Below are 21,011 nucleotides of genomic sequence, written 5' to 3' on the forward strand. Positions count from 1 at the left end.
GGTGGCCGCAGAGCACGGGCCAGCCAGGAGTCAGCCGGGAGACCCAGGGAAGGGGCGGCCGCCGCGGCCTGGACACACCCGTGCATTTGTGGCTCAAGGATAAAGAAGAACAAGAGAAACCAGGGGAAGGGCACCAGCTACCTGGGTCTCCCCTCTTTGGGCAGGAGGACAGGAGCACAGGCAGAGCCAAGGGCGCAGCAGGACGTGGAAAGCTAGAACACAGTTGTCAACTGCCAGGACATTCCCCAGCCCACACAGAGAGCCACCGAAGAATGACAGACTGCACAGACGCAAGATGTCTCATAGGGAAAACTACTGGCTATTGAGATATGCTGACACGGGGAGACTGCCGGGAAGCCCCGCTTTAAATTAAAAAATACACACACACACACACAAACACGCAAGAGATGTCAGTGGTCCCACACCAAGGGAAGGCAGACTCCTTAAGTCTATACAAGAAAAATTACTCAATATTTAAGAATACGTGAATCTACAATTACTATAGCGTGTCATCTAAGAGGTCCATTTTCGCCTGACACAGTGGCACATGGCTGTCATCCCAGCAGCTCGAGAGGCTGAGGCAGGAGGATCCTGAGTGCAAAGCCAGCCTCAGCAAAAGCAAGGCGCTAAGCAACTCAGTGAGACCCTGACTCTCAATAAAACACAAAATAGGGCTGGGGATAGGCTCAGTGGTCCAGTGCTCCTGGGTTCAATCCCCAGTACCTCCAACCCATCCCCCCCCAAAATGATGTCTATTCTCAACAAAAATTTAAAAACATGCAAAAATTTAAAAAACACCTAGAAATGAGGATGATCTCTACTTGGGGGACAGGGAGGCAGCCAGTAGAAACTATCTGAGTGGACTCAGAATTTGGACTCAACAGAAAAGGCTTCCAAGCTGCTATTAAAAATACGTTCAAAGAACTAAAATGTTTTAATGAATTTAAGGACAGCACAGACTGGGGGACTAGCTCAGAGTGCCTGCTGGGCACATGCAAGGTCCTGGGTTCAGTCCCAAGCTCCCCCTGCAAAACAAAAATAATAATCACCATTCACCAGATATAAAATATCCATAAAGAGATAGAAGTTGCTAAAAAAAAAAAAAAGTGGAAACTCTTCATTTAGAAAGTACAATAACTGAAATCGTAAATTCACCAGAGGGGCTCATCTCATCTGAGAGAGGAGATGAGATGGTGAATTTGGAGACAGAGCAATGGAAATCAGCCAATCTGAAGAACAGAAAGACGCAGGAACAAAGAGACGGAGCAGAGCTTCAGAGCCAGGCAGGCAGCACCGAGCACACCACACACAGGGAGCCCCGGAAGGAGGGAGCGAGGAACAGAGGAGGCAGGGAGACTTCATACCACTGGACCTGATCTCCGCTCCCCAGCACAGTCTACACCTTCCAGAATGGGCTGTGAATTCTGAATAGGATCAACACAAAGAGAGCTACCCCGAGGGACGTCAGAGTGCGGAAAGCCACACCTAAAGGAATGATCTGTAACTCGTGGAGCAGAAGGAAATGTCCCCAGGTGAAGGCCGGCTCAGAACGCAGTGGGACTACACATTGAAACACCAGAAAGAAAACACAAGTCTGCGCATCAAGAATTCCACACCCGGCGAAAACCAGCCTTCACAAATGAAGGTAAAATAAAGACCTTTCGCGGCAAACAAAGGCGCCAGAGAACCTCTTGGTATCAGACTTGAACGGCTTCCTCACTTGTATTAAAAGACGGAAGAAATGGTAGAGATCACTCAAATCCTCAAAGAAATCAAGAGCAGCAGAAAATGGAGAAATACAGGAAATATGAAATATTACATGAAGATATTCTCCTCTTCTCCCCCATTAAATAATTTAGAAGATCTAAGGTGAAATAAAAGACAATCACACTGCCGTATGGTTGGGTTTGTGAGCTGTGATATATATCACAAGAATACCACCAACGCGGCAGGAGAAAGGCTGCTACCTTAGAAGAGAGATTTCAGACCTCCCCAGAATTAAGTTAGCGTTAATCTGAATTTATCACACTTACGTATTGCATACTGTTGTCCCTAGAAAAACCACAAGAAGATAAGGAAAGGGTCCACTGGAACAATACCTTGTTCATTCAAAATGAGAAAGGGAGCCAGATGTGGTAGCCCACGCCTGTCATCCCAGTGGCTCGGGAGGCTGAGGCAGGAGGATCACGAGTTCAAAGCCAGCCTCGGAAATTTAGTGAGGCCCTAAGAAACTCAGGCATGTGACGTGAAAGCTGATAGAATTAAAGGATAGATAGGGGATTCAAACTTTGGCCAAGCCTACACCTGTAATCCCGGTGACTCAGGAGGCCAAGGCAGGAGGATCACGAGTTCGAAGCCAGTCTCAGTAATTTAGCGAGGCCCTAAAAATCTCAGCAAGACCCTGTCTCTAAATGAATTATTTTAAAAAGGAGGCTGGGGATGTGGCTCAGTGGTTAAGAATCCCTGGATTCAATATCTGGTACAGAAGCAATTAATTAATTAATTAATAACTGGAGGCTTGAATACTTGACACTCAGGAATTGGTAGGAAAATTAGCGGGATCGCATCCTAGAATTTTGCAGAGCTTTCTCTCTGCTCTTCAGGAGGTACGCGCTCACCAAGTACATGGGCTGACATGTCTGTCAGATGGTGAGAGATGACAGGAAAAATGAGAAATGTGGCCCAGACCCTGCCTCCCTATCCACCTCCCAACCCAGCCTCCTGACACGGCCTCCCGAACCGGCCTCCTCTATGAGCTCGGGATTTGGTGGATCCAAGTCCACAGAATGGGCTGCTCCATTCATTGCCTGCCTCCATGAAATCCATGCCACAGCCCAATGGTGGCCTTCCATTGAGCACCTACTATGTGCTGGCCACTTTGCTGTGGCAATTCCATTGGCCTATGTTCAGGCGTAATAAATACCAAGCGTCAATGGTGTGCATTCGTGGAAAGAGATACAGAAAAGGACACAATTTGAACCCAAGTGCGTCTAACCTAAACCATATTGTAACTAAGGAACCTCCCACATTGCAGAATCATTCCCTAAGGGTGGGGAATATTTCATATGTTTGGACTATAAATAGAAGAAGCAGAACACACACACACACACACACACACACACACACACAGTTAAGTTAGTTCCCATTGACTAGAAACATCTAAAATCTTCAGCACTGAAGACTCAAACCAGAGGGCACCGCAAGCAAGGCAGAAATGGCTGCCCAATGGCCCCTCCCAAGTCTGTGCCAGGCGCTGAGTCGCCATTCAGCACCTGAGGGCGGACAGCTCCCTCCCCAGCCTGGGACTCATGGAGGACTCTCCCTGGCACAGGGGCTCTTGAGAGGAACTCAGAGGACACTAGGAGCAGCAACCAGGGTTTGAGAAAGGGAATGTGGGCGCCTTTGAGAAGATGAATTGAAAGTCCTCACCTATATTTCTCATATCAAGTGCCCAGAGAGAGAGAATTTGTTGGCTAAAAATCAATCAACGCTACAGATACCCAGCAGGGAAGGGGGGCCCCAGGGTTTGCTTGCATCGATCAGAGATTTCAATTCCTGCTTTGGCAGCAGAGATGGAAGAGACAGAATCTGGGGCGTGGCCCAGGGGAGCTGAAAGAGGTCCTTAACTGGCACGTGCGACACGGCACCATGGGAGTGGGGGGTCAGTGTTGGTGAAGGTACAAGCTGGACCACCTGGGAGGGAGGAGTGGGAGCCAGGGGGAGAGGAGAGGGAGGGTCTAGGTGTCTAGAAGAGTGTTCCTAGATGTCTCGGTGCCTATGTTCCTAGGTGTCTAGAAGAGTCAAGAGCTGAGTCAACGGTGCCAGGCAGGGTGGCGCACACCTGTCATCCCAGCAGCTCAGGAGGCTGAGGCAGGAGGATCGTGAGTTCGAGGCCAGCCTCAGCCACAGCAAGGCCCTAAGCAACCCAGTGAGACCCTGTCTCTAAATAAAACACAAAATAGGGCTGGGGATGGGGCTCAGTGGTCAAGGGCCCTGAGTTTAATCCCCAGTCTGCCCCCCCAAAAAAAGAGCCAATGGTGTCCTGAACAGCTAGAGGTCAGCATGCAGACCCTGCTCCCTGGAGAGGACCATGGGATGGGCAAAGTGGACTTCACTTCCCTTTTAACATTGCTTAAGCAAGCCCAAGTAGTAAGGATAACGGCTTCAGCGAGCTGTCAATCAAAGCTCACACTCTCCCAGGGAGAAGGATTTGCTCCCAATGGCCTTCTTGGCCCCTCCCTGGGCACCTGGCAACCTTCATGCCCCAGCTGCACTAACCATCCATACCCTCCATGACTCTGTCTTTGCACTTGTGACACCTGAGCTGGGAATGTCCCCAAGTCTCTCTCTTACTCGATTCCTCCAAATCACCCCACAAGGCTCAATGGAAGCATCAGCTGTCCTGAGGCACCGTCCCTAGGACTCCTTTCATCTCCATTGGAAGCATCAAAAGCTTCAGTGGATCCCTGGGCTGTCCCAAGCCCGCCCTCCGTATGGAAAGAGCTTCTCCTCAGGGCTGGGTTCGGATCACCCCTGGATCTCTAGCATGGGGCTGGGCAAAAAGCAGGGACTTGGTTAAAGTTGGATGAAATCAACAGTAACTACTGTAAATCAATGTTGATGGACAGCCCGTGCCATCCAGAACTGTGTCCGAACCTCTGAGGGCAGGACATGTTGCTTGGCATCTTTTATCACTAGGGAAATGTGCTTCAAAACCACAATGAGATGCTGCCTCCTGTCTACTAGGATGACTAATATGAGAAGATGCCACGTGCCAGGCCCAGGGGGACGTCCCCCTTGTCCACCCTGACAGGAAGCTCCCTCTGCTGCCGCCCCGTGCCTACCGCCAGCCTTGACCTCTTCCAGCGGTCAGACGTGTCCACCCCGAGGTCAGGTGCTCTGCACCGGGGGCTGCTGGTTTGCCCACGGAGCTCCTTTGGGGCACAAGGGACGGCGGGTCACATCACCCGACAAATGAGTGCTTATCCCCCTTTTCATAAGTTGATGGTGTCTCCTTTTTTGCTACCAAAATTCTCTGCTGCAGCAAATGAAATCTGGGAGCAAGTACATATATATATATATATATATATATATATATGAAGTGAACCCCCAGCCACACTCACTCTGCCTGGAATTTTCCACTCTCCGAGGACTCTGGTGACTACGGAGGTGGCTCCGGCTTGCCTGTGACTGGAACCTGCCGAGTCGTCTAGAATAGAAACGCTCCCATATGCTGCACCCACGGCCCGCGGACACTCCCCGCGCCCACCCCTGACCCATTTTCCACGGCCCCAGAGACCAGGACCCTTTCACTGGCCCCATTCGGGACCCTCTGCCTGGTGCCCAAGTTTTGAGGGGCCGGACCAAGGACAAAGAGCCCTGAGAGATCACTGGTAGTGAGTGGCTGGTGGCACTAAGCCAATTGGCATTTCCTGGCTTCCAAAATGAGAGGGGACAGTCCTGTCCCCAAAGGCTGAGTCCGCTGAGGCGTCTCCCAGTGAGCGGGGACCCTGAACCACACCCCAGCCCCCAGCAGAGGGCGCCGTCCTGCCTGCTGGAGGCCACCTGTCCCCACTGCAGACGCGAGCCAAGACCTCTACCAGCGGTGGTCCTGTGGCCCTCTGGCCTTACAGCTCCTGTTCGAGGATGGCCGAGCTATCTCAGACCCGCGTGGGCACACTCGCTGGGAGGTGACATTTCCACATGGCTCTGAATGGAGTGTGTGGCTTGGTGGCCCCCACCCTGGCCGTGGAAGAGGCTGCTGGTGTTGATGGCAGTGATTTATGCTGACCCCTTACTGCAGGTCAGGCCCTGTGTGGAGCTCGTCACCTGCACCACAGCCTGCCAGGGAGGCATCATTGTCATTGTCATTCCTGTGTTACAGACGAGGAAGTGGGGGCAGGAAGATGGACCCTGGAGGTGGACACAGGGAGATGGTGCAAAACACTTCCTGAGCCTTCTGGACCCGAAAGCCCTCTTTTTGTGGGCCATCTTGGGGTGCAGGGTGGGAGTGCCCCTTAGAAATGATGGCTTTTCACGTCACTGGGACCCCATTCAGCTGGGACAGCCTGACACTCCAATTCTCCGCACTTCCTAACGCAAGGTCTCAGGAGGGACGTCCTAGGGTGGGGACAGGCTCCAGTGACACTGTTGGGACAGGAGTCTGAGCCAAACCCCAGGCCACCCTCCGCACAGCCCCCGAGGCCACTCTCAGTCCCCACCTGCTCCAGGTGCACCCGGGGCAGTCCCGGGGAACAGGGGCGCCTCCGACCCCAGCCAAGGCCCCCCGGGGCCCGCAGCTGGACCCACCTTCCTCTCGTCCATTCCCTCCGAAGTCGACAGGAGCTTCTTCGGCAGCGCAGGGTCCAGCGCCTGGAACCGTCGGCGGAACTGAGCAAGCCCCATGTGGTCGGCGTAGCCTGGGGCAGAGGAGGGCACAGGCAGGACAGGTCACAGAACACTAATGACAAGGCCCAGCACCCTGGACCCAGCCCGGCTGCTCCGTCCCATGGGGACTCACAGGCAGGGACCTCAGCGGCTCATTTAAAGGACTTTTCCAGAACACAAACCCCTATTAAATGCTGAACTCTTGTTCCTCTTCGAGGGTCCTGGTCCTTGTCAGCACCAGGCCAAAGGTCTGGGGGCTCCTGTGGGGAGGGGCCCTGCGCCTGGTTTTCCCAAACCCCGTTGACCACAGAAAGTTCTTGGACTCCCCCTTTTTTCCCTCTCCAGGGACTGTGCAGGGGACACGGCACCGAGCCGCAGCCAGCGGCTCTTTAAGTCTGTCACACAGACTGGACACCGGGGAGGGAACCGGGAGAGACCGTGGCTTAGAGTCAGGCTTCGGAGGAGCCGTGGGCTTCCCAGGGCTGGAGTGGACGCAGGTTCCCCGCAGCAGGAACTGACACCAAGACCCAGCGTGGGCAGAGTGGCCTTGCGCCACGCTCACGGCCACCGCCGCATTGCCTGAGGGCTGCCACACGTCACACACCTCCTGTGTCACCGACACTTAGACCTTTATCATTTCCCTCATTTGATCAGTGGGGAGACTGAGGCCCAGAGAAAGTCACCCAGATCCTCAAAATAGTGACCTGTGCAGTGACAGCAATTCAGGAAAGAGGACCCAGGGATAAGCAGGGGCAGGGCCTCGTGTCTGAGGTCTCAAGGGTCAGGGTTTCCTCCCTGAGTACAAGAGACACTATGGAGCCTCAGGAAAGATCTGGAAAGCGTTTGCATTGGAGAGGTCTGGGGAGGTCCACTCCACGTCTGAGGCTTCATGATAAGACAAATGCACAGGCCAGGAGGGACAGCGCCCACGGCCAATCCAGGAGGCCTTCTTGGGGAGGAGGAGGGGCCTTGGAGGGCTTTGAAGGACACGGAAGACATGAAGACAGGAACTGGGGGTTATAACCTGCATTTTTCTTTTTTTAAGTTTTCTTTCTTCTTCTTCTTCTCCTTTTCTTTTTTTAAACCACTGAACCACATCCCCAGCCCTTTTCATTTTTTATTTTGAGACAGAGCCTCGCAAAGTTGCTGAGGCTGGCCTCGAACTTGCAGTCCTCCTGCCCCAGCCTCCCCAGCCGCTGAGATCACAGGTGTGCGCCACTGCACCCAGCTGCATTTTTCTTTTAGGTCAGACTTAGCTGGACTCCTGTCTCATGTCTGCCCTCATCAGCCTCAAGACTGGGAAAAAGGATGCCACCTCTGGGAGATGCCATTTCTGAACCTGATGCATGAGGACAGCTTGACCTGGCTTCATGGTCACTGTGGGGATGGAGCATGCTGGGGACAGCTGGTGGCTAACACGTGTCACTGCTCCCCCATATCCAGCCCCTCTCAGTTTTTCCCCTCACCAGTAACCAGCTCTTGTGATAAGTCTCTTGAGGGAGGAACTAGAAGTTTGTCTACAGATTTTGCCTGGGGTCACATGGCTGCCGAGAGGTGGCAGCAGAAGCAGCCCAGGCCACCTCATGCTAGAGCCTGAGCTGGACTCACCAGGATGGACCTTAGGGGATGTTTAATGAGCACTTACTACACGGTCACCCCTTGGTATCTGCAGTGAGATTGGTGCAGGGACCCTCCGTGGATACCAAACTGCACGCAGGCTCGAGCCCTGATGTCAAATGCTATCATATTTGTCCCTCCTCCCATCTATTTTAAATCATCTCTAGATGACATAATCCCCAACAAATGTCAACGCTGTCAAAATAACTGTTAGACTCTGTTGTTCAGGGGATAATGACAAGAAAAAAAAACCTGAACATGTTCAGTACAGGTGCAGTCTTTTCCCAGACACTTCTAACCTGAGACTGTCAAATCCCTGGAGACGAGAAACCCACAGGTACAGAGGGCCAAGTACACTCCAGGCACCGTGCCCAGGGCTCTGCGGGAACCAGTTCATCTAATGTGTGTAACCACAAGTCCCTCGCACATAGTAAGTGCTCAGGAAGTAGCATGTATGTGCCTCATCACATGTGTAGACAGCTGTGGCCACGTCTCTCAGGCCCAGTCCTCAGTTAGACGTATCTAATGCATGCATCTCTGCAGCCATGCAGATGTGACTCGTGTGGGTTTGAAAGAGGTAAGGAAGGAAGGGAGGGAGGGAGGAAGAGAGGAGGGAGGAGGGAGGGAGGAGGGAGGAGGACAGAGAAGCAGGCATTGTTAAGCCCTAGCATGAGCCATCGCCCTTCACTTGGTTGGAAAGCTCACCCCGTCTGGGTTGGGCTGTGCCGATGGAGGGGACAGACCCATGGTGACAGCAGGAGCAAGGCCTGGGGAAGGGACACCGACCCTGGCACACACGCACAGAGTCTAATGGTCCTAGGACGACCCAGGGCACCTGCAGAGGCCGGTGCTTCCTGCCAGCCACTGGGCAGAAATTGATGAGCTGTGGGCCGAGCCGCCAGCTGTGACCGTCTGGTTCTTGCCCTGTGACATCATCTGCCTCCCTCCGCCTCCAGCTACACAGTGGGAGGGAAAGTCAATGGTGCTTGGCGCACTCAGGGGAGGGAGAGTCTCCTCTTGGCTTCCAGCTGCTACCAGCTCCCCTGCCCAGGCTTCCGTGAAGAATGCGGGGGTGGGGATGTGGTGGCGGACCCCCAGCCGCTGTTAGTGACCACAGTGCAGGTCAACAAACGGGTGCCCACCTGAGACCCCTGCCAGCCCCAGGAACCCACCCTCTGCAGCAGAAAGGGCCACACCCAGCCCACGTCCACCTGTCACGGGGAAGGGGGGGAACCCACATGGAGGCTGGGGACCGAGTGGCCCAGGAGAAGAGGAAAGTTAGAGACCAAGCTCAACTCACAGGATCAGCCAGTGGTGGAACCACGAGGCAGGCTTGCTAAATGGCCAACTGAGGACTCGGTCCCTTTGACTGAACCTCTGCCTCGCCGGGGACCCCGATCCTCTCCCCAGCAGGACCAGGGAAAGCCGACTGCCAGCCTCCTCCCACGGCCCATCCACTGTGAACCCCACTCCTGAAGCACCCGCCCTTTCACCCCCACCTGCGAAGGTGCTCATTTTCTCCCTGATGCTCCTCGTCCCCGCCTCCAAGACTCTGAGCCACTCTGGATGTTCGAGACCCCATCAGGAGGCCCCTGGTCTCCCCGGGGAGAACACCAAGCTCCCTCCTGCAGGCACCCCTGTGTGACCTACGCCTCATCCCATCCCAGATGACCCCCTGTGGTTGTGCGGATCTCTCCCACCATAAACCTACTCAGCCTGGAAGGGCACTCGCTGTCCCCAACAGGGGAGCAACAGGGACCAGGGACGAGGCTCCGCTCACCTGTTCTGTGCAGACGCAGGGCCTCCAGGATGTGTGATCCCGCCAGCTGCACCCTGAGTGCCGGGATGTCTAGGGACAGGGGCTGGTCTGCCCCGGGTTGGTCCCCATCAGGCCGCGGTGGTGTGGGAGAGCCCTGCCCACCCCTGCTCTCCACCGTCGGGGTCGGCGTCAGGCAGTGGATGAAGTGCAGCCGGGACCGCTTCACCAGGTTGACCAGAGCGTCCTAGGACAAGCCCACAGGAGGGGTCAGGGATGCCTGGTCTCAGGGGAGGTGGACAGGAGGTCCTGACATGCCCCCAACATACATTGTTGGGGGCATCGTTGGGGGCCCCGTGTCCTATACCACCATCCCGATTGGTACTTAGGAGACATAAGAGGACTTCATAGCAGCCACCATTGAGATCCCTAAGGGAAACGGAGGCACAGAGGGCCATCGAGTGGCCCCAGGGATCACAGCAGCAGAAGAGCTGGACTGGCTCAGCCACGCTGCTGCCCAGTCAAATCTTCTGGTGGGTTAACGGGTTGACACGGTGGCCTAGGTAAATGTGGTCACCCAGAGCTGGTGTCCCCACAGCCTCCTGGCAGGAAGGGCAGGTGGAGCTGGCTTGATGGGTCACCATCCTGGGGGAGCATCCGAGGCTCCGGGCACTCTCCCAGGCCCCGCTCTGTGCCAAGCCGCGAGGCCGTGATCTGCCCCTCCCAGGTGAGTGGCCGCGGCCAGGTCTCTTTGTGGTAGAGCCTCCCTTTCCTCCCTGCAGGGCACAGGGTGCTGCCACCCCCCAGGCTTGGTGGGGAGGTGGGGGACGCTGTCAGCAGATGCCACCTCCCACAGAAGGTGGGGACCTGGGTCCCTGGAGGCCACTCACCATCTGCAGCTTGATGTGGGAGCACGGGGCTCTCCTCCGCACGGCGCCCAGGCTGCTGGCGAAGGTCCTCCTCACCACGCGGCTCCGCAGCGACGCCTGCTCCGAGGTGCCCTCCAGGCCCGCCACTGCCCGGCACACGGGGGGCAGCTTGGCCCGCGCCTGGAACAGGCTCTGCAGCTCCTCCCTGTGGGCAGAAGGACGACACAGCCAGCTTCAGGGGGCTCTCGGGGAAGCCTGTCCCAGGTGGGGACAAAAGGAAGGGCTCACCTTGCACCTGCACTGTCCCTTCGCCACCGAGCCTTTGCCTCCCTGCCACCAGCAAACGCGCCCTCCTCCCTCCCTGTGAGCAGTCCTCCTGCAGGTCCTCTGCCACCTGTACACCTCAGCAAGCCACCAAGCCACCTCTGTCCTAGAGGGCACGCCACCTCTGTCATCCCCAGAACAGGTCTAGTACACAGCAGGTGCTTACTATTTGCTTCATGCATGAATGAGGGTGCACTGCTGAGTGGGCAGATTCTGGAACTGCTAGAGAAGGTCAGTGGCGTGCCCGGCCTCACGCCTGAGAGGTAGCTGGCCCTTCCCCTGCAACCCCGCCACGACGCCTCCTGAGAGCCATGACCATGACGCTGCCTTTAAGGGTGGCTCGGGTCATCCTGAATTGACCTGCCCTCTGGTTTGGGCATTAAAGGACAAACAGAGCTAGACAGACCCTGCTGTCCCTTAGGAGGGGACTGGCAGCCAGAGGAGGGCTGGTGCCCCACCCTCCTCCGATGGAAGCATTCAGCACCCCCCCAGAGCTCCCCAAAGTCCGGCTCCCACTCTCAGCCCTGAAGACCCGCGTCCACTCGGATCGTGCAGACTGTTTAGGGCGTGAGAGTTGCCCAGGGCGCCAAAGGTGACAGGCGCAGGGGAAATGCTGGCGGATACACAAAGATGCCCACACTCGGAGGAAAGTCTGACCAGGACGTGGAAAGGGGCCCCAGGGCCAGCAGCCTGCAGGGGAGCATGTGGGCCCAGGCGCGAGGGCCACCGCTGGCTCAGGGACAGGAGCCCTGACCTCAGCACGTGGATTCCTCTGTCTACAGGACTGAAATGAAACCTCTGGGTTTTGTCACGTGACCTTGGCCACGTCACCTGTTCTCTCCAGGGGACCTTGACTCCCCAGCTATCGAAGACTTTTATCAGACCAATGGTCCTGAAACTTGAGTATGTGTAAGGGCCTTCTAGAAAGTTCCCCAGCTACACAGCAGCTGGGGACCTCCCCTGGAGACTGCAGGGGGCTGGAATCTGAATGTTGAACAGTGGTCCTGGGGGTCCAGGGCACGTGGCCCCAGTCACACTCTGAAACACAAAGCTCCTCTGCCCTCTGTTGTGGGCCAGGCTATTGGGCAATGACCAAACCATTTTACCCCGAGACTCCACGCTTCTCCCAGGGAAAGCTGCCTCCGTACCCATCAACAGGGACCTGGCAGAGATACTTGGCAGCACAAAATGGCAATTCTTCTGCAATGTAAAAGTGTTCTCTTTGGTTTCCACTTTTCTTGGGTGATGTACCTTGTCAGAGACTGACTGCCTAGACATTAGTAACCATTGTCTAGTGTGTACTCAACTAGGGTCATTTTGACCCCCTCCCTTCCGCTGGCTTGTTGCTATGCCAACCTGGAGAGACCCTGGGAAATACCAACGTCCCCATTGCACTGTCTCGCTAACTGCCCATCCAGCTTCTGCTCCTGCCTGCTTGCAGCTACATCAACCCAGATGTGGTTTTGGCCTTTAAATATCCTAAAATGCGGACTGGGGCTGTGGTAGAGCGCTTGCCTCGCATGCATGAGGCACTGGGTTCGCTCCTTGGCACCACATAAAAAATAAACAAATAAAATAAAGGTATTGTGTCCATCTACAACTAAAAAAATTTTTTTAAAAGTTCTAAAATGCTCAGGCTCAGGGCTGTTCCTTGCAGAGACAGTCATGGGTCCCGTGGGGAGCAGTGGCCGGCCAGCTAAATAAAGACTCTTCAATTTGGACAGAACTGGGAGGTGGTATGTTTTGTGAGTGACCTGCCCCCACCACCACATCACCAGTGCACAGAAGGGTCACCAGGACGTGTTCAAGGCCCTCTAAGAGGGTCCCTCTCAATGTGCGTGTTTGTCACCCTCGTGCAAGGGCCGAGACGTCCCCGTGCCCTTCCTCCTTCCCATGCCCCGGCGCCACGGGGAAGGTCATCTGTCCATCAAGTCTGCCCCTCCCCAGCTCAGTGCTCACTCTGACGGAGCCGCAGGACTGTAGCACAGGAAGGAGAGGCAGAGCCCACCGAGACGGGCGGAGGAGCCACCTCTCCACAGCCATCCGCTCAGCCAGGCCTGACCTCACCATCAGGATGGCTACCCTCGGTCCCATCTCCCAGCTGACGAAGCCACCCCGTCATGCAGCTTGAAAGACAGAAGCAGAATCGGAACATTCACCTCCTCTGAAGCTCTGCCTCAGCTGCCAAGTCTCCTAACCGGGTGGGTCCAGTGCCATTTTATGGAGGAGGAAACCAAACCAGCCCAGAGGAGAGAAAGGAGGGGTGACAAGGGGCGGGAAGGGACTTAACCAGGTCCGCTGGCTCCCTGTCCAGTCCTCAGTGGACCTGCTGACCTTACTGTTGCCCCATCCTCTGCCTTGGTCTGTCTTCAGGACCCGGATGCCCACGAGCCCTGCTGGACCTGGGGTTTCCGATTCCCTCTGACCATGACATCCTAAGGAGTCCTCTAAGGACCGCTGAGACCTCGTTTGGCCATTTTTCCTAGCAGTGTGATCAAGTGCAGTTCATCTCACCACCTGGGGCTCAGTGAACTCATCTGTAAAATGGGCTAAGGATACGGTGCATTCGATAAGGATTAAGAGGTATCTACTAAGTACAGGTGACGATGCCAGGTGCCCAGAGGGCAGTCAGGGCAGGTTCCCTCCTCTCCGCTATGTCCACCCAAGGCCCCGGCCCTTCCTTCCTTCCTCGTCTAAAGCTCTGCCCCTGTAGGACTGCGACACTGAACTTGGGAGGTGTTCAGGGCGCATACACAGAACAAGCACTTTCCATTAACTCCAAAATGACAGCAGGATCACCCGGGCGCTGTGCCAGCCGGTCTGGGACGAGCAGCCAGGGGACAAGAGAGCTTTTTTTTATTTTAATGCTACAAAACGTGTCATTTTGGTTTTATGACCCCCGAGTTCTAGGATGTCCATAAAAGCTGTTCCAGTCACATCATCGCCCAGACACTTAACAAAAGGCAAAGAGCCAAACTAAGAAGTCACCGCCTGTTAGCTTCTGCTCCACGTCCCCAGGAGGCCTCTGCTCTCCTCGGCTGGAGTCGCTCTGGCCCTGGGGACACAGCCCACCACTGCACTCTGGGAGACTGGCCCTCGCTCGCGGGGCTGGTGTGGCTTTGCTGTCCCACTGGGGAAGGATTCCCAGCCCTCCAATGCCCCCGCCCGTCCCCAGCCCGGGTGGCTCACCTCTTTGAGTGCTGAAGGACCTGGGGGGCGTCCAGGGCCGAGAGGTTGGGCTTGGCCTTGTGGAGCCAGCCTGTGAGGTCGTAGCGCACGGGGTCCTGCCCCAGCTGGTGGGCGATCTCGCACTGAAGGGGCTGCTCACAGGTCCTCAGGGCGGAGGTCCCTGCAGACAGACATGGTGGCCTGAATGTTGGGGTCCCATGGGGACACTTTGCAATCAGCTGGCGTCCCCAAGAACACCCTTTTTCCCTGTTAGCAGGCTTCCAGAGAGCGGAGGCTGAGGGTTCACGGCACCTCGCTTCTTCTGCATTGGGGAATTGATGCACCTTATTTGCGATGGGGATTTTTCTCCTCTGCTTTTTTATTTATTTTTTTTAATTTAATTTTATTTTTTGGTACTGAGGATTGAACTCAGGTGCACCTGACCACTGAGTCCCATCCCCAGCTGTATTCTGTATTTTATTTAGAGACAGGTCTCACTGAGCTGCTTAGCACGTCCCTTTTGCTGAGGCTGGCTTTGAACTCACTATCCTCCTGCCTCAGCCTCCCGAGCCGCTGGGATGACAGGCGTGGGCCACCGTGCCTGGCTCTCTCTGCCTTCTTAAACCCAGGATCCTATGTCCACTCAAACATCATGACACACACGATCTTCAAAAGTTCTGCCACGTGTACGCCCTGTCACCTAGGCTGTGAGTGACTGAATGCTTTCTCTAAATCAACACCCATCTTTATAAGTTTCTACGTTTTGTAAAGACACGTTCTGTGGCAGGTTTGATGTGCAGGTTAGATTGATTTTCTAATATCCATGGAAATAAAGAGTTATTGTGTATTTTTAAAATATTTATCTGCGTGTCACCTAAGATGGTCTTGAATGTCATCGACTGAGTAAACAGGCATCAGCCTCTTGGAAGACACAGGCACACAGCAGGTGGCCAGAGACAGGGTCGGGGCACCCATGGGCCTGGCCTTGGAGAAAAACTGAGGCCCTAGCGATTGTTACTGCATGAGAGGGGCCAAGCCACTGACGATTCTGAACCCGTCTCCCTGGGCACATCCAACGTGGAGATGGGACAACCCCACAGCTGCAGGGGGGTGGGGCGGTCTGCCTGGCCCTGGGGGAAGCCACCTACGGGAGCAGGGAACCACCCGCCGCTGGCTGGGCCTCGGACACAGGTGAGGCACAGCAAGGCCCGTGACCTTGGGCCCACACTAGGGCTCTACAGAGAGAAGCTGCCTCCACCCCTTTGCCCTCCTGCCCCGGCTGGCAGGGGACAGACGCTCCGCAGAGCCCAGACCCTGCCACAGCCACAGCAAGTGGCAGGACCGCTGCAGGGCAGGGACAGTTCAAAACCACGGTGTGACCTTCCTGGGTCCCCAGGCACTATGCCCCCGACCTGGCAGAAGCGACTGAGCCCGTCTTTGGCAGAGCTGGGCTCTCTGGGAGCAGTCTGGGTTTGGGCCCCCGAGCAAGTTCTGAGGTTGGAACTGTCAGCTGCTGCTGCTGCGGCTACCTAGAAAATGTCCTCTTTAGACGGGCACAGGACTCTGCCATGAATGTCCCACACAGAGGCCTCAACCATTCACCTCAGGCTGGTCACCATAGGCTGGTCATCTTAAGCCGGTCACCATGGGACAGTCACTGCAGGCTGGTCATTATAAGATGGTCACATGGGATGGGAACTTCTCCTGGCACCAGATCAGGAGGTCGCAGGGCTTTTCCCAGCTTCTCATGACCCCTCCTGTTGGACATTCGCTCAGCCTGCGCCTCACGTGACCTGACACCTGCATTCACCACAGCAAGTCCCTCCCTCCTGTGACATCCAGTTTGTCACATTCCCCTGGCTCCCCTCCTGCCTCCCTGCCTGGCTCCCTCAGTGCCACTGCCCCTGGGCTGGTGCTGGCCTGGACCTCTTGATGCTGGGATGTCCTGAGGCTCGTCCTTGGGCATCTTCTCTGCTGACCTGCTCCTCCAGCCCCTCCCAGCAGAGTCCGGGGGTCACACCCCATGCCTGCCACAGGACCAGCCCCGGGGAGGATGGGAATGCGCCCCGGGGAATGAGCCTTCCACGTCAGCAGCTCCACAAGCACCTGCTGAATGCACCAGTAAGCGGAGGAGCCCACGTCCCAGTGGCCACCGCCGGCTGGGACCAGGAAGGCCTCCGAATGCGTTTGCCCTGGTGCATCCGGGTCCCAAGAGCTTCCACCAGACACGCCTGGCTTCAAATGTGCCCCGACCTCCTCCTCTGGGTGACCGTGGACCAGTCTCTCCTCTCTAGAGACCTGCTCCCTCGTCTTGGAGACAAGACTATCTGTCCCCAAAGGCAGGCGGATGACACCAGATGGCACAACCGAGCCCTCAGTGCACCATCTCCAGGGAGGACCGCAGTACCCCTCGGACCCCTTGAGTGACAGAAGGGTCGTCGTCTTCACTGCCGACAACATTCCTGTCCCCCATCCTGCCTGTGCTACCCCTGTGGTGTGGCTCCCTGGCACGTCACACACTCAATCACGATGGCGGAGATTCTGGGGAGAGAGGCGCTGGGGGCTCCCCCTGTTTTATCAGCATATCCACTAACCACGGGAGCTTGGCTCAGAATCACACGGAGGAAGCAGGAACAGCTGAACTTGAACTTGGGACTGACAGCTGTCCAATCCCAGGGTCCCACCTGGTGCCTCCATCGCCCTCTCACTTCCCGCCAATCCAACCCACCACCAAACGCTGTGGGCTTTACCCCCAGGTTGGTGGCCTTCCCCTGCAGCCTGCCTGGATCTTCAGACATGACCCTTCCACACCTCCCCCAGCCCAGACACCCTGGGGCCTCTCATTGCTCTAGGGTCAAAACCAAGGTCTGTGCATGGTCCACAGGAGCCTCTGCCACCTGAGCCCAGGTGACCCAGGTGACATCTCCATCCTTCCCTGCATCATGTCCCAGGAGTTGAACCCAGGGTGCTTAACCCCTGAGCCACCTCCCTGGCTCTTTTTATATATTATTTAGAGACAGGGTCTCTCTGAGTTGCTTAGGGCCTCGCTTTTGCTGAGGCTGGCTTGGAACTCACCATCCTCCTGCCTCAGCCTCTGAGCCCCTGGGATGACAGGCCACGTCAGTCTGGTTCACTGCCGTGTGCAACAGTGCCCAGCACAGGGCGGCTGCTGATGCGCTTGTCACATACACCAATGGATGAGCACCAGGGGCACAGCAGCTCATCCAGGCACGTGTGTCCGCACTTCAGCACGGCAGTGCCCCACCCTGCCGGGGCTTCTCCTGGCTGATGGATTCCACGCCTGTGCTGCACCCTGCCCCGCCAGCTCCTTACCCTCACCTCCAGCTCCCTTCTCAAAGGCCACCCGCAGACGCTCGAGCACCACGCTGTCACTGGAGCCCTCGACCCGGACCTCCTCATCCAGGACCCAGAGAAGGCCCCTGGCATCCTCGGCACCTCCTCCAGCTGGTAAGTGGACCTGATGGGAGACCCAGGGGACAGTGAGGGACAGCCTGTTTTGTCCTGTGCTCCCACGGGTCCCCAAACTTTCAGTGTTGGAGCCACAAAACGGTAACACCTCTCCACTGCAAGGAGTCAGAATCTGCCTTTCCCTCCTGGGCACCCTTGGGCAACTTTCTGTACCTCTCTGGGCCTCATTTTCTCCTATTAAAAAAATGGAGACCAGAAATATCCTCCTCAGAGAGCTGCAGTGAGGCACTACCAGGTTGAGTGTTCTGTAAACGGCGTCTTTCTAGACGGAGGCAGCTAGACTATTTGTACACAGCCAAGCAGGAAAGGATTGATTCCACCCACGCCACTTCCTTTTTGTATTTTTCCAAACTAAAGTTTTGGGAATAAATGAAACACACACACACACACACACACACACGCCCTCAAAGAACATCTCCGAGGAGAAGGTGAACTTGATTCAAAAGCGCAGACACAGAACTTGGCCCCAGCTTCAGCCACAGGCCACTCTGCCATTTTGTTGAGAGGGAACAGAGGTCCAGGGGGTTTCATGGGCTTAGCCGAGGCCCACAGGAGAGGCCATGACCAAAAACAGTGTGGGCTGTGGACAGTGGCCAGCCACTCCGAGTGCCCAGGACCCAGGGGCTTCCCAGGATGCAAAGCTGTCAGGGCTAAGGCTGGGGAGTATGTCAGGGCTAAGGCTGGGGAGCACGGTGCGCACAGGCCAAGCAGGACGGGGTGCCATCTGGCTGGGAAACCCTGGCCCACAGCCCTCAGAGCCACACCCCAGGACCACATGGGGAGTCCCAGGGACGGCTACAGCTGGACCCCGGGGATCCCGGGCCTTCACCTCGGCCCCTTCCTCTTCTTTTAGCGGGGAGGAGGGTACCTGGATTGAGCCCAGGGTACTTAACCACTGAGCCCCGTCCCTGGCCCTTTCTATATTTTATTTAGAGACAGACCTCGCTGATTTGCTCAGGGCCTCGCTAGGTTGCCGAGGCTGGTTTTGAATTTGGGATCCTCCTGCCACGGCCTCCAGAGCTGCTGGGATGACAGGTGTGTGCTACCAGCCTTTGGCTACCTTCTTTGGGGTTGAAATGGACAGCTGGCCCATCCTCAGAAGGTAGCCACTCTACGTCACAGCCCAGTGGCCCCAGGGGACACACTGCCCTTCCCATCCAGCACTGTGGAGCTGTCTCCTGGGCCCGGCCCCTCTAAGGAGAGGGCGAGGTGAGCCAGAGAGTGACCACCAAGCAGCACAGCATGGTGGCCATGGCCTGGGCATACGAGGGAGGGGCCTGGAGTGAGAGGCTCAGCCTGCTGTGGCCCACAGGACAGCATGGAAACCACCCTGGACCTGGGGGACAAGGCATGGGGAAAAGGGCAGCCTGCAGTGTCCCTGGCAGGAGAGGGGCCACGGGCAGGATGTCCCCAACACGTCCCCCGTGCCTGGTGCTTCCAGTGCCATATCTCAGTGACACGCAGAGGAACCATTCCCATTCTGGAGATGAGAAAGGCTCAGAGAGGTGCATGGTGTGCCCAAGGTCACCAAGGTCAGGACCAAGGCAGCAGGGTTCCTGAGCCTGAGCTGGTCCCATCCAAAGGTAAAGAAAGGGGAAAGACGTCAATCAAAGGGTCCTGAGCCCAGGATGGGGCGGGCCAACACAGATCATGGAGCACTGCGGGTTTGGATGGGAGGAGGCAGGTGGAGCACCCCCGTGTGTCCTAAGGGTGCTCCTCTCACTCTTCATTCCCCAGGACCCAGTCTCTGCTGGGCCAGAACCTCTGTCTGAACAGAGAGCTGAAGGACTCCGAGCTCCCCCTCTGAGCCCCTCCAGGCCATGGTCAGACACACAGCTGAGCAGGGTCCCCGGCCCCAGCACCTTTCCATCTCCGTCGCCTGGACCACACCCAGGCCATCAGCACAGATGCTGGGGTGGCTCCCGGGCCTCAGTGTCCCAGCACCTGGGGGGGGGGGTGCCAGGTGCAGGCTGTGTGGAGAACCAGCAGCCTGAAGGCTCCAACCTGCTGGTCACCTCTGACCACCTTGGTGGTGGGGTCCCTTGTTACCTGGGAGGGCTTCTGATCCACAACGGCCACCGTTGTCGCTGGGGAAGACTCCGGGAGGTCGAACTTCACAGGAACATCTTCCTACAGGCCACAGGGTGCAGAAGTTAGGGGCAGAAAGCTCTCAGAAAAAGAAGTGAGGACGTCGCTTCAGCTTCTTATATAAAAAATTATTTTAAAAAATTGTATTGTTGGGTGCAGTGGTGCATGATCCAGCGGCTCGGGAGGCTGAGGCAGGAGGATCGCGAGTTCAAAGCCAGCCTCAGCCACAGCAAGGCCCTAAGCAGCTCAGTGAGACCCTGTCTCTAAATAAAATGCAAAATAGGGCTGGGGACGGGGCTCAGTGGTCGAGGGCCCCCGAGTTCAATCCCTGGTACCAAAAAAAAAAACAAAAACAAAACAAACAAAAAAACCAAAAGCAGTAACCAGACACTCAGACAGGGCTGGGCACAAATGTCCAACACAGTGTTGTTTGTATCCTCACCTCGAAATCCCCCAGGTGTCAAAAGGAAAGTTAATAAAGAGTCAGACATAACCACTGAAATGCACATTTACTAAAAATCTGTAAATGGGGTGAGGAAATAGAATGTAATGCCGTGGGAAAGACAGTGGACAGCAAGATCACACGCACAGGAGGATCAGAAATTTGCAGAGAAAACTGTATAAAAAATTTAGACTCTGATGAGTCTCAACGACAGCCCACGATAAAGGGTCACCTCTGGGTGGAGAAGCTAAAGGGAACTGCATTTCTTGTTTCTTTATGGATCTATGCATTTCCTAGGATTCTTTAAAATAAGGCACATGCACGATTTTGATAATGAGAAATAAGTGAAGCAGTGTGGGGAAGAATCTCATTGTCACCACATATGAGATTACGGACCGGCACTCTCCACGTTGCTTCAATAGATATTCCAAACAGCCACCTGAAGGGGTGTGGCAACAGTGGCTTGCTTTTTGTGTTTTGATTCCTGTGTCCCTGCCTGGTTCAAGCTCTCTGCAGGCTGATTTGCAGCTTCCTCCTGAAGAGGAGCCCATGTTCCTCCTCCTGGAATCAGGGCTCCTCCTTAGACTCCGTCTGACCGGCCAAGTACAGCAGTCGTGACCCTGAGTCAGCTCCAAGCTGGCCTCAGGGGGCCCCGTGCCCATGGGCTCACAGGCGGGGACCTCTCTCCAACACCATGACCTCGCTGGGCGGGCCTGCTGGAGGTGAGGCTCTCAGGGAGCAGGGACAGGTCTCAGCTCAAGGTCAACAGTCCCCCAGACGTACAAAAGGGCTCAGTGAAGACCGTCCGGGGGGCACCCACCAACTACATCTGATCACAGCTCCACTGCCAACCCAAGCTGGGAGCAATGGC

At 56.0% G+C, this 21,011-nt stretch overlaps 1 protein-coding gene across 1 annotated transcript in view; it reads right to left on the minus strand.

Annotated features, from left to right (window-relative positions):
• The window catches only part of Myo18b (myosin XVIIIB), a 201,599-nt gene that overhangs the window by 130,627 nt on the left and 49,961 nt on the right, over positions 1–21,011 (minus strand). The window contains exons 15-20 of the mRNA XM_027955886.2: positions 19,660–19,740; positions 17,455–17,599; positions 14,143–14,302; positions 10,651–10,834; positions 9,785–10,007; positions 6,310–6,419 (exon numbers count right to left, since the gene is read on the minus strand). Of these exons, the coding sequence (XP_027811687.2) occupies positions 6,310–6,419; positions 9,785–10,007; positions 10,651–10,834; positions 14,143–14,302; positions 17,455–17,599; positions 19,660–19,740 (903 nt within the window). The remainder of the gene's footprint in view (positions 1–6,309; positions 6,420–9,784; positions 10,008–10,650; positions 10,835–14,142; positions 14,303–17,454; positions 17,600–19,659; positions 19,741–21,011) is intronic.

This window comes from Marmota flaviventris, chromosome 1 (assembly GCF_047511675.1).
Source record: "Marmota flaviventris isolate mMarFla1 chromosome 1, mMarFla1.hap1, whole genome shotgun sequence".
Taxonomy (NCBI): Eukaryota; Metazoa; Chordata; class Mammalia; order Rodentia; family Sciuridae; genus Marmota; species Marmota flaviventris.